This window comes from Tripterygium wilfordii, chromosome 21, assembly GCF_013401445.1.
Source record: "Tripterygium wilfordii isolate XIE 37 chromosome 21, ASM1340144v1, whole genome shotgun sequence".
Lineage (NCBI taxonomy): Eukaryota > Viridiplantae > Streptophyta > Magnoliopsida > Celastrales > Celastraceae > Tripterygium > Tripterygium wilfordii.
Window position 1 is genome coordinate 8,408,967 of NC_052252.1, and position 14,129 is coordinate 8,423,095.

At 34.0% G+C, this 14,129-nt stretch overlaps 1 protein-coding gene and 1 non-coding gene across 2 annotated transcripts; both read right to left on the reverse strand.

The window, feature by feature from the left end:
• Positions 1-5,007: 5,007 nt before the first annotated feature.
• On the reverse strand, positions 5,008-10,547 carry LOC119988253 (eukaryotic translation initiation factor 2 subunit beta-like). The gene is made up of 10 exons (XM_038833224.1): positions 10,389-10,547; positions 9,451-9,497; positions 9,152-9,260; positions 8,980-9,032; positions 8,830-8,884; positions 8,616-8,707; positions 7,467-7,612; positions 6,817-6,959; positions 6,599-6,684; positions 5,008-5,324 (listed from the first exon to the last, which is right to left on the reverse strand). The coding sequence occupies exons 2-10, from the start codon at positions 9,490-9,492 to the stop codon at positions 5,247-5,249; spliced, it is 804 nt and encodes a 267-aa protein (XP_038689152.1). The 5' UTR covers positions 9,493-9,497; positions 10,389-10,547; the 3' UTR covers positions 5,008-5,246.
• Positions 5,692-5,772, reverse strand: LOC119990271. Its single transcript, XR_005465997.1, has one exon. It is a non-coding gene; the product is annotated as a small nucleolar RNA SNORD34 (small nucleolar RNA).
• Positions 10,548-14,129: the final 3,582 nt, after the last annotated feature.

Here is a 14,129-nt window from a genome sequence, read left to right on the forward strand (position 1 = left end):
GGTTTGGTAATTAAACTAAAACAAGCAAAGAGCAAAGTGTTTTTGGTATTTTCTTAGAATTAGGATGCAACTAATGCAAATGAGATGATTTAACAAATATGAGATGAACACCAAGGCTTCGGAATCCCCCTTGGGAAATGACTTGGAATGACATAAATTCACACACATATTTGCTAATTCGGGCATAACGAATCCGTACCTAAGTCGGTTTTAGCGCACTTAAGTCGAATCTCCCTAAAATCGATTACTAGCCATCTTATTGGTCTAGGTCGGATATTCCTAAATACATTCTAGCCATCCTATTGGTCTAAACATGCATAGGAATTCATGAAGTTCTATGGAGATTAGGATTCATACAAATTGTCACCTAATTAAAGGGAGACACATTCATAATCAAGTGTTTCAAGAAGCATAATCTACTTGACATATTATTGTCTAAGCAAATTCTCCAAACAATTTCATCCAAAAAAACCTAGGTGTTGGCCAAACACCACAAGCATGAAGAAATTGCAATCAAACATAGAAACACAAGATTTATACCCAAATCAACTCATATATATGTAAATCAAGTCATAAACAAAGTCATCAAACCCAAGGCTTCAACCTAGCCTTGGCACAAGAGATTTAGTTACACATAATGAGAGAAAAACACAAAAGGAGAGATGAGAAAATCATGAATAAACCCAATTAGTTGAGTAGATCCAAGTTGAGCTGAAGAATCTCTCCTCCTAGCTCCAAGAGTCGCCTTCCCCCTCTGGTTTCGCTCTCCAGAAACTCAGTTCTAGGTCTAAAAGTCTCCCGCAGCTCGGACAAATCGCGACTTAAAACACCCCAGAAAATTGCTTTTTGCGCCTAGGCGCGTTGTTTTCACGCCTAGGCGCACCACGCCTAGGCACACGCCTAGGCGCACGCCTAGGCGCAATCCTAGGCGTGCACAACTTCAAATTCAAGTCCAACTCTCTGGACTGGGCGTGCAGGAGTGATCCTGGGCGTGCACAATTTGTGCGCCTAGGCGCGACACGCCTAGGCGCGCGTCTAGGCGCGTTACCCCTAGGCACATGATTCAAATGACCATAACTTCTCCATATGACCTCCGATTTGCATGATTTTAGATTCTACGGAAAGCTTGAGATGTCTAGTTTCCAATGCCTTTTGTTGCGCTCAATTCCAATAATGTGACAGAAAGTTATGACTATTTGAATACACGAAGGTCGGTGGACATTTTCTTCAATTCAGCCCTTTTTCCGTCGCTTTTCATCCAAACCGCAATCAACCTATCAAAATACAAATCAACACATAAATACACTCATTATTTATCAAAAGAAAGCTTAAGAGGGGGATATTTCTACCAAAAACAATAGGTATTATCATACCTATCACTGAGTCGAGGAAGGATCCTGGATGACTTGGTTAGGAAACTAGGCTATGAGGATCCGGTTTATCATCAAGATTCGAGTGACCCAACTGGAAATTTGGAACTTTGGGTAGTGACTCGAAGGGGTGAAAATTTCCTTATGCATATGTGTGTATATATATTCAATATCTATATCTGTATATAATCATATATGAAAATAAAAATGAGGGCTTTTGTACTTTTGCATGTTAGCATGTGTGATTCTTTGTGTATATATAGATGCATGTATGTGTATAAAATAAATATTGTATGGCTCAAAAATCATCTACGTACAAATCTACACGATAAGGTCCACGAGTGCCTCAATCAACAACGTTAGACCCATAAGAGTCTTAGTCGAGCAAGCCCATGACCCAAAATTCGACCGACAACTAGACTCACAAAAGTCTTAGCCAAACTCAACAAAGATCCATGAGAGTCTTGAGCCATGCCCAACAGGCTCATGAGAGCCTGGACAATCTACAATAAGGCGTATAATAGCCAAGTTCAAGAAAACCCACAAAGGGGTTGTCTACTCTACAAGACTCAAAGCCCATCGTTACCAAAAAGCTCCTCCACAAGCCCAGACCCAATCAAAGCCCAAGTAGTGTCAAGTCAGAAACCATGTGCTCTACATGTGGCCAAGATCACTATAAATACATGAGATTCCAGCCTCATTAACTCTCTAATTATCGGAGGTATCTTTCTCCCCCTTTCTTTAAAAGTATTTCACTTCTTTCAACTACTCGAGGTATCTTGCTCTCCTTCTCTCTCTAAAAGCCTTTTGCTTCTCTCACTACAAATTCTCCTCATCACCAACTGACCATCGGAGTTTCCTCGACTGACACCACACTGATATCCAATCATCATGGTCTACCTTTAGTGTGATCATGCAGGGTTGTCGAAGGCCTCAATCGACATTTCATTGATTGCAGATCTTTGGGTCTTCAAATATATAAGTAATTTAATGTATTGAACATATATATATATATATATATATTAAAGTGTATAATAAACGATAGAGGAATTCTCTTATGCACATCTAATTTACGCACTTAAAATACGCACCACTTTTTAAGGGTGTGGATAAGTGAAATAACAAGTGGGACCCACTGCTTTGGGTCCCACATGTTTCAAATCAATGGTGAAAACATAGGTGCGTATTTTAAGTGTGTAAATTAAGTACGCTTAGAAGAATTCCTCATAAATGATATATATATATATATATACAAATATTTATATACATGTATTTCAAATAATGAATTTCTTAATGCTCAAAAATTATTGAATTTATTAAAATTAGTTTTAATAATAAAAATATTAATTTATCGAATGTGCGTAAAAATAATTTCAATATTGAATTACTAAAAAATTAATAAAACTAATTACTAAACGAAAAATTAAGTTGCATATATAGAGTCCGACTCTTATGCGCAGATACGACACCCGACGTCGATCTCCTTCGCGCATATGGAGAAGGGCTGGAGGTCATCACGATGAAGAAAACCTAATAAGAATGACGAAGAAATCCAATCTCCAGCCCTTCTCCGTATGCGCAAATGAGATCGATGTCAGGGTTTCGTATCTGAGAGGAGATGGACATAAGAGGTTCAGCTGGATCGGGTCTCATAAGATATGGGTATTTGGTTGTTTAAGTGGCTAATTTATCTCAGCCATTGGATTGATCCAATGGCTAAAAACAAAAGCTCGTATTTCATCAGATTTACGCATATGCACATAAGTATATGTGTGTGTGGGGTTAACATTATAATTAGGGTTGAAGGAGAGTACTTTAGGGCTTTTGACTTTTATCTACATATCCGCCTCATAGTGTATTCTTTCGACTTCTAAGAGAAGATGATTGAGATGGGGTTAGCCAATAGCTGGTGGTAAAATGTGAATGAAAAGAATTTATTGACATTGCTTTACTTTTTGATCTCCCAATCGGCGGTCGTGGACCATTTAACCATGTATTGATTGCGGCATAGGAGATGGGTCATCAGTGCATCTAGGCCAGACCCACGTGATGAGTTTTGTAACTGTTTCCCTATTGGTTGACTCTTCATTCGAGCCATGTCATCCCGGAGAGTTCACCATAGAATTTCGGGTGCCTGATTGATCATTGTATAAGGGAAAGCAAGGCAGTCGACATGGAGTCCCTTTGTATTCTTGTTGAGAAGTTGGTGTGGGCAAAACCTTGTCGATGCGACCAATATTGCTCCTTTGGCTATTCTTTTAAATTTTTGACTACCAACATGCATGTATAGAGGAGAAGATCATGATTAGAAAGTGATTGCCCACCTCAGGGAATCGAAGACATAGAGTAAACATGGTAAACACTGTAAATGTTTAGTTTACTGATCGTTCCTTATTATTGAGGTTGGCCTAGTGGGTCATGTGGTTGATGGTTAGCCTAGATATTGTTTCGGTATTCGTTTGTCATTGGTCGTTTCGTTCATTTGCTTTCTACTCGCACGGATATCTATCACATAGGTATCTGAGATCCTTTTGGGTACTTACTCTTACTGGGCTTTATAGCTCACAATCTCTTTGTTTCCCCACTTTCAGGTGAGTTCACAGATGACGACCAGCATCCGGCGACGTGATCGTAATGACATCGATACTAGAATCTGCGGGGTTGTTGGTAGTGTTTGTTAGGTTGTTGTCGTTTAAGCTTCCGCATATTTAATTTGTTCGGTTTGTTTTGGATATTTCTATTATTTATTTTAATAATAAATGCATTGTGAATATTTTGAAAAAAATTTGATAGTCAATGTTATTTTAGTCATTTTGCAAATTTTTCGCGACAGGTCATTACAAGATTGTGTATCAATAAAAAAAATTTACTTATTACTTCTCAAATAAAATCAAATAGTGTTTTAGAATCATGATGAGAATCCCACATCGAAAGATGGTGGGTTTAGAGTCTAACTTACAAGGGATGGTAAATCTCATATTGTCAACCTCGGTTTTCAATAGAGAGTTAAACCCAAATTTGTGATGCTAGACTTGGACCCCCGTCCCATATATTGCGTATTCATCATTGATGTTTTCATTCAAAGCACACGCAACTGTGTGCAGGCCCATGGGCTGACACTATCGTAGGCGGGCCTATCCCAAAGCTCATTCCTTTGTAGAGTTAGGTTAGCAAACAGTGTGTCATCCCTATTGTGGGCGGGTTGAAAAGAGAAAAAAACCTCCTATTATCAACCTGGATTTTCAATAGAGTTAAACCACAAACTTGTGATGCTAGACTAGGACCCCATCCCCATGTGACGGGTATTCATCAAATCACTTGAGCAATTCATGATTTTCTAACCTGAAAAGTAAGATCAACTGAAGCTTAAAATATTTCAAAGCCATACCAATGCATTTATTAGGTTTTGTAGTTATGAGTCGGTCAACAAAATGAAATTTAAAACAGAATTTCGGTACTTCGCTGCTATGTTAAACAAACATCATATGAATCTGACGACAAAAGTGAAATAGAACGCACAGGGACAGAAAATCAAAGTTAAAATGAACAATGGAATTGCAGGACATAACCAGATCAAATTTGATGATATAAACTCATGACCTGTGAGAAATGAAAAATACATCTGAGACGGTAGATATATGACAACGTTGTTTCTACCGCACAATCAAATAAAGTTGGACAATGTAAGTATGCATAAACCATTATTTCATTTGAATATAAGCAAACCCGAATGCAAAAATGTAGCGAAATTGAAAACATGATGACTGCTACAATTATTATCCTCTAGTCAAAATCTGAGTGAGCAGCACATAGTAGACTACAAAACAACACAACAAAATCCGCAAACTAATAGACAGATTCTCAGTCAGAAAGATCTCAAGTCCCGGCAGTCCTGCGACCAACACGAGCAACAAAGCCAGCTTTGATTGGTGCAACCGATCGACCAGAGCCACACTGCAAAAATAGAAGGGGAAAAAAGAATTAAGAAACTCTAGGAACAGGAAACCAACCTCGGATAATAAAACCTCATATGAAACTCGGGGACCAAAACATCTAAAATACTGAATGTTTCAAGACCTTTTTTAATAAACACTTGGCTTAAGAAACACAGCAATCATTGTAAATGAGAGATCTCATTCAGTTCTCAATAGATGTAAAGAATCTCCTCCACATTATATGATCTAATCTTCAAAAAAAAATGGCATTGCTGACAAAAGAGTAGTTACTACTTGTAACAATATACACATATTTCCCTGTAGTACCTCAGAATTATTCTCTGCCATATAGGCAACACAAAAAAATCTGCATAGTGTGAATCGTTACATGCCTTAGAAATTCTCTCTTCCTCCATCATACAAGAAAATCAGACAATGTAGGCAATTTTTAATCATCATAGGCCTTCTCCATGAATATTTACATTAACAGAATTTCACACTGATAAGAACCTGCAGGTCTTTAAAAGGACAAAAAATAGAGGGCAGTTGTGTTTTTTAACAGTTTAAGGCAGTGGGGCTAGACTAAAAGAAGGGTGTTGCCTGTAATTAGGGTTTTATCGCATTACGAGAATCTTTGGTTGGGAGGATTCGGAGGCGCTAGCTTTCTTATAGTTGGCTGCTGTGACTATGTTTTGTCTATCTGCTATTTTCCAGTATTAATTCCAGGGTTTACTTCTACCTATTTCTGCTGTATTAGACTTGGGTTTTATCACACAGTCAAACAATCAACATGTATCCATGCGCTCACAGGAAGAAGTATGCCTTTTGTGTGTAAACAATAACCAAGTTATGAGTACAAAATTTCATGAAGTTATATCAATATCAACCATTTCAAGTACGTATCTCCCAAAAAAAAGGATGAACCTCCACAGATAGCTTTGCAGGAATTAGGCATGAAGCATCATATGAGGGCACCATCATGTGAGTATGTAAGAATTCTTGCACATCACCTTTTCAATAACATTTGACATCATGCTAACAGAAGAATTAGTGCGAGTTAATAAATTTATAAATATTCGATTCACATCATCATCATCATCCGAGCCTAATGAGAAATATATTAAACAACAACAAACTAGGCTATACAAAGTAGAGGCTATACAAAGTAGAGGGAACAAACTATTGAGCAGTGGTATCATGAAGGTCAGGACTTGTGTAAGGGCTTAAGTGCAAAGGATAAGAGATGGAATGAAAGACTAACAGAAGAATGGTTACACATATACGAGCTGTTACCTTCTCACATCTGAGAAAGAAGAGACGATTCTCCTTTGAGAGTATTGTGTCGGGACTTTTGCACCCAATGCAAATGACATACTCATCTGAAAACAAGAACACAAATTAGTAATAGAAGCGGAAAACATTTGAGGGGATAAGCTCCTTATTTGGACAGCTAATTTATCTATAGACATTACAAAAACAAAACTTCTGGTTGAATGTGATGTGATACTTACTTATATATCGACGCAAAATCCCTTCAAAATTTTTGGGGGCAAATCTACCCTTAACAACCAACCTCTGCTGTCCATCAAGAGATCCACTAGTTCCCAACTCAGCCAGCAAGAAAGCCATGACATGTTCTGCCTGCCGATGCATCCTGACAACAAAAAGGGAGACTAATGTCAGCGCAATTTAGAGTTTCTTAATTTCCACAAAAGGGCACAAAATATAGTACATTCATGATCATCAAGGCATTTAACAAGATTGGTAACACGCTTGAAAGATAAAATCATTCTCATATTTTCTTTGGTTTCAATAAATTGAACAATTTAAAAGTTTTTCATTGTCTACAATATTATTAAAATAGTAGATATAAATCATGCGTAATGATCGTCAAAAATAATATTATTTACAAATTTAGCTTCACATGCATATGATGCCAAGCACATTATTATTGCAAAATGCGAACATGTCATACTTAACAAATCATAACAGTTAAGTAATCGAAAGGTATAAATACTTAAAACAATATGTACAGAACCATTTGGTCCATATTCGTAATAATCAAATGGCAAAAGAGAACCATCAAACATTTTATCATTATTCTATGCCTTAGACACTAAAAATTAAATAAACAACAGGAGGCAAAAGAGCAAGAACATACGTCCTGCAAAGATCCATGAAATTCACAAAAACAGTTTTCTTTGTGCCCTCACGAAGAACTTGTGGAGGCCTCATCACGGTTCTACGCCTATCTCCAGCGAGTTCAGGATTATTTTCACGTAATATGTTGAACACCCGCCCAAGAAGCTGCACAAAATAGAAGGATATGAAAATATCAGCAACTAACAGAAAATATTGAAATCAGTAGCACAATCCTTTTCCAAACTGCCAATAGAAAATGCACATAGTATTCCATGACAGATACTTAAATGGACAATTGTAATAGTATTCCATGATAGATACTTAAATGGGACAATTTACAATTAATCTTAATGCAAGCTGGGCAGGGTGTTCCAGAAAATTTGGAAGTAAAGAAACAGACTATCTTTCAAAAATGTAGAATACAATCCTACTGCCTCAAAAATGATTGGTAAAACCTTAAGACTTTTTGCTACAAGAAATTTCAACTAAGTGAGCTTGTCCAAAAACTTCCAGTTCCTAAATCCTTCACATTTCAGCTTGTATAATACAATACAGTAGTATCAAAGCTATTTACTCTGTTTATATTTTGAAAATTTGTACAAGAATAATGCATCAATCCAAGCCCACTCTTGGTCTGCACTGGAGAAAATGAAACTGTCCACTACTTGGTTTAGTTGTTGTGCAAATCTGTCAGGCTGAAACCCACCTACAGATACCAAGCTCGTTCACCACCCTAACCCCAAAACTTAAATCTTGAACTTCACCAAAGAAAAGTAGTAAACTGCCTTTATCTACACATTTTCCACACTGTTTGGTAATAGGCCGTTCCCTCAGAATCAACATTTTAGGTTCCCATCCAAGAATCCAACCAATGACTAAAGACAGATCATTAAAAGACCTTTCAAGAATCAGACATCAAATGCGTAGGTTAAATTTCTTTACATGTAATTCTCAGATGGAGGAGGTAGCCTGACAAGACCCTATTAAGTATTATCTAGACCTATTGGGAAAAATCCATTTTCACATCATTAATTATAGAATCATTTCATGCATCAATATGCGTACGAAACAGTCAATTGAACCCCAGACAGAAATTAGCCAATTTAGAAACCTAAAAAATTACCATAGTACTTTGAATGCACATCTATGCGTTGAAGAATATAAATACCTCCTCATATTCATAATCTCGATCACTTCCTTCCCAAGGATAACGTGGTCGTAGATCAATTGCTTCGGCTTCTTCATCCTGGCCAGCATGCTCTAACAGACCAAAGAAAACATTTACATTATAATTATTGAAGCATAGAGAAAATACATAAGCAAAAACTAACTCTTTTTCTAGTTTACAAGGAAACTTAGGGCAAAAGGATGAGAATTTTTACCATCCAAATCTTCTACAGCATCCCCAATTTCCTCATGTAATATATTGGTTTGTACCTACAATAGTACAGCAAGGATTGCATATCACTTCCAGCTGACAATAATAGATAAAGTTAAGACATTCAGTAATTTTATATTAAAAAAACACTTACTGGTTTCTTCTTTTTCTTCATACCAGCAAATGTATTTTCAACACCATCAGAAACTGCAAAGAGGGGGTAAAAAAAGAATCTGAACAAAAGCTAACAAGTTTACCATGGAAAGCTAAATACAAATGTTAAAAGATAACACTGGATCAAAGAATAAGATTTATTATTGGGTTACCAGATAATGATTCAGTTTTCTCAGCTAGTTTGTCCACAGAATCATCAGCAGAATCCTGTACCACAACCTTCTTCTTCTTCTTCTTCTTGGTAGGATCGAAGGGGGCAAGCTGCAACGAAAATCTAGTCAATACAAAAACCCTAACAATGCCCAGGAAAGGAAGCCACCTGTGCATACAAGGAATAAGGGCAATGTTCTTCTTAAATATACTTTTGGTCTTCCAGATAAAATTTAATCCTAACACTATCTGCCATTTGCATCATAAATTAGTAACAGGAAAGAAAAGTAAAAGAATTTACCTCTCCCACCTCGTCCTTCAAATCTTGAGCTTTGTCAGCCATGATTACTGCAACAAAAGTTTATTTTGGTAAAAAAAAAAAATTGACGCAGCAACAACCAAACTTTTAAACTTTAAGTAAGAATACCATGGCCGTAAAAGCCAAACACGACCCACAATAATCTCCAATGTTACAAATTAGACAACATCTTTATTCATCCCAGACTTCTAAAAGCAAACCTCACCCATACCCCGTACACCTTATAGGTACTATTCAACTAAATCCTGATAAATAAATTCATCAATCAGTCACTTTTTTGTTCCTGAAAGGAACATGTTAGAACTAACAAATCAAAGTGCAAATTTCAACTAATTACTGTCAAAAAGATGAAGAGAAAAAGAAAAAAAAAAAGATAATTATATTTGTCTTATTAGACATCCTGAAGATAGTGACCCAGCTTAAAATGTTATGGGATAACAAATAGCACCTCATACTATTCAAGGTTTCCAAAATTCTATATATCAGTGATTCATCAAGAAACCAAAAGAAATATCCTAGGATCTAATCCATCTAAAGAAGCTCGGTGGCCAAAAAAACCCTAATTAGAGGATGAAATAAGATTTCTGCATCTTAACCGCAAAAAACAGCATGATCACGGAATTAATTTCCCCAGCAGAAAAAATCCTCAGGAAAGAGAGAAAAAAAGGGACTAATAACCTAAATAGGACCGACAATTACTTCGATTAAAGGAAGTAAACTTAGATTTCAACTATTTAGCAGTAAAAATTCAGCTTTTTCGCAGTTTATTATGCTTTCACAGAAACCAAACTGACGGGCAACAAAAAATCTTATGCAATATGTCAATAGTAGTTTGATACTTCTACACCAACAGCAAATCTACCGAAATCAATAAAGTAAGCTATTCCGTTGTCAACTGAATCAGAAGGAGGCGACGTCACCTGTGTAGAATGTCAACGGAAAGTTGGATAAACGCTAGGTCGTCGACAGCGGTGAAATCAGCTGAACAAATGAAAGCTTCGTCTAGGTTAGGGTTTCTTTGAGAGCGAGGAAAAGAGAGATTGGGGCACCTTTTTTCTTTTATTTATTTATTTATTTGTTTAGGGATAGGGGTGCGTCACTCACTCACTCCGTCTATTCTAATGACTAATGCCGGCACGCAGGTAATAATTTGTTTTGAAAATCAGACCGGTTCAACCGGTGTCCTGTCCGATTTGTGTCTTATGAACCGGATATAAGCAAACCGGGATCTTTTCAGAGAACCGGCTAATTCAACCGGACAGTAAGACATTTTCTGTTCAAACTAAAAAATTAATTGAATATATGGTATTTTTTCAAAAATGTGTATACATATCTATGAATATATAATAAATATATAAACAATCTATGTGATGAAGGTATACATATTCATATTCATATGTATATATATTTATTGAAGTTTATAAATTTAATAAAATAAATATCTATATATATTTATTTCAAATAACTTATAAACTTTCTTCCAAAGATCAATAACGAAACAAGTATATATTTATTTCAAATAACTTATAAAACTTTTCTCCAACGATTAATAGCAAAACAAGTATTAGTACACCTACTTTCTATATTATTGGGAGTATTATGAAATTTTGAAAAATTTTAAATTATTATGTATATTAAATAAATATATTTAATATTTTATTATGTTAAACACGTTTTAACCCGATTCAATTTCAATTGAACCAATAAATTTTTAGTTCGATGACCGGTCCAATTTTAAAACCTTGTTCATATCATCTATATATAAAAGTAGAAGACATCTTCCCATTTTTTTCCCTCCCAAACTTCCAACTTCTTAATTCACGTGTTTAGTTATTGTAATGCTTATCTTTATCCTTATAGATAATTTTATCACCTTTTTCAAAATTTAAATATTAGTTAGTAAAGTATTTTTTAATATTTATATTGAAAAGTTCAAATTATATCCAAATTCCAACAACTCACAACATCTTTTTAATTAGGATTAAATATAAATACAACATCTATATATATATATATATATATATATATATATATATATATATATATATAAAAGTAGAAGACATCTTCCCATTTTTTTCCCTCCCAAACTTCCAACTTCTTAATACACGTGTTTAGTTATTTGTAATGCTTAGGTAATCATATTTTAATCCTTAACTAAAATAGTTGTTTTTTAAAAAAAAAATTCTACACAACAACTTTTATGAATATCTTTATCCTTATAGATAATTTTATCACCTTTTTCAAAATTTAAAATGTTATTGAATATATTTTATCACCCATGATAGGTATGATTTTATCACCCATGAAGGTTCGTATTATACGATTATGGATGGTTCCAAACTTTATGAGGCCTGATCAAACAAACACAAAAAAAATTCTACACAACAACTTTTATGATTATCTTTATCCTTATAGATAATTTTATCACCTTTTTCAAACACTTTTTAATTAGAATTATATATAATAAGTCAAATAAATTTCTTTGATATGTATGCAAAGTAATCTAATCTAATATTAATTTTGAAATATAATTTTGTTATGAATTATAGCACTTAATCAATTAATTTAAAACTTTATTCAATAATTTAATTAGCACTAACTATTGAAAACATAAATGCATAAAGAAATCATTTTCATTATTTGGTGTAAGTCTTCAAAATATTTCTTTAAATTCTTTGTGCGTTGATTTATAAATTATTGAAAATTATTATATTAAATTTAACAATTTCAAACTATGATAAAATGTTTTAAAACTCTACATGGTAATAATAACCACATTCAAATTTAAATTTTTTTCATCATCAGCCTAACATACACTTATTTAAGTTTTATTATCCTTCTAGTCTCACCTCCTCTGAATATTTATAAGGAGGTGTGTGAGCTTAGTCCGCCCCTGCGTGGGCTTGATTTGTGCCTCCTGCGTGGGGCCTGTTGACATATGTACTTTCATAGGCTTGATCTGGTGGTGTGTCGTATATTGTATTTGTACTTGTAATCAAAAAAAAATAAAAAATAAAAAATATATTTAAATGCACGTAGTTTGTTAATTTATAAATATTATATATAGATATAATGTATAACATTTTATTTATCAATACCTTTTTACTTTCAAATATTTCATCAATTGTTTTTCTTTCAGAGTGGACTAAAAAATCATCAGCTGGGGAGTATGAAGGTTGTCCGGACAATTGACTAACCCTTTGAGATACAGATTCTTTAGTGTTCCCAAGCCTTTATCATTCAAATTTGAAAATTAGGAAATTATTATAAATTTAATAATATTAAATATAAACAATTAATATAATATTACCTATTTAGAAAATCGATGGCTTCCTTAACGTTTGGGTTGAACAACATTCTTGAACCAAAATAAGCATTGGACACTCTTACTTTGCCTAATTTTATGTTAAGAGGATAATTAGTGATATTCGAAATATCCCAAATAAAGTGTATCTTAATACATGAGAAGACAAACATAATGCAAACAAAAAAATAATAGTCTTCAGAACCTATTAACAAAAACAATTTTGGACTAAATATAGATTGAGAAAGCAATTCAATCACAATTGTATAATTTTTTTGGTTATTTTAAGAGGATTATTTAAATACCATCGGATAAATCAAGGAAAAAAATGTGTATTGTATGATTTAGAGTAACAATGACTTACACCTATCGGCTCAACGGATCTAGAAAATTAAGAATAATTATGTGCTCTTAACTTTGATGCTTACCTAGGTACTCATTAACTTTGCAAGTCTGAAGTATGAGTATATTAGGCCCTTGAATGCTAGCATACATGTTCGAATTAAAATCTTTAACAAACTCGCCCCACAACGTACAAATCAATTGATTTCTCTAATAACAAATGATTTAGATAGTATGTTAAAGAATCTAATAATTAAATTAAAATAGAATAACAAATATATGTTTATTACGTTATCTACTTACTCCAAATCTTCCAATACAATCTCCAATCTCTTAGTAATTTTTCCATCCTTTGAACTTTGAATGAGATCACCAACTTCAACAATTTTGCCAATAACATCTAAATCAAAAAAAATCAACCATATTTGTCAATCACAATAATAATGGTAGAAAACATATTTAATAATGGTAATGTGAACATAATAATATACCAATTAAAAAGGTTTCATCATTCTTTGCAATTATCTCGGTAAAAGAAACAAAAAGAAAACTTTCCTTTGGATTGTTCAACTCTATCGGCGATGAAACATCAGTTTTTACCATGAAATTCAACTTATACTTATGCCTTGTAGATTTGAATTTTCCATTGTTGTAACCAACTATAAAATTGATCATAACAAAACCATAACCTTCTATCAACAGATCCTTGAACCTTCCAAGTAAAGATGTTTTTATAGAGGTGTGAATTCTTCCATCCTGTTGTGAAAAAATCAAACATCATATCAAATATGATTATTAATTTGTAGCAAATAAAAAATTGAATAGAGATTACCTTTTCATCCATAAGAATCATCTCAATTGTGTTTGTTTCATCAGGTCTCACAAAGTTTGGAACCTTTTACAACCGTATAACTCGAACTTTCAACTTCCAATCATGCCTATCATGAGTGATAGTATCAATAAAATAAAACCTTGAAGACATTTGTAGTATCAATAGAAAATAAAAGAAAATAGA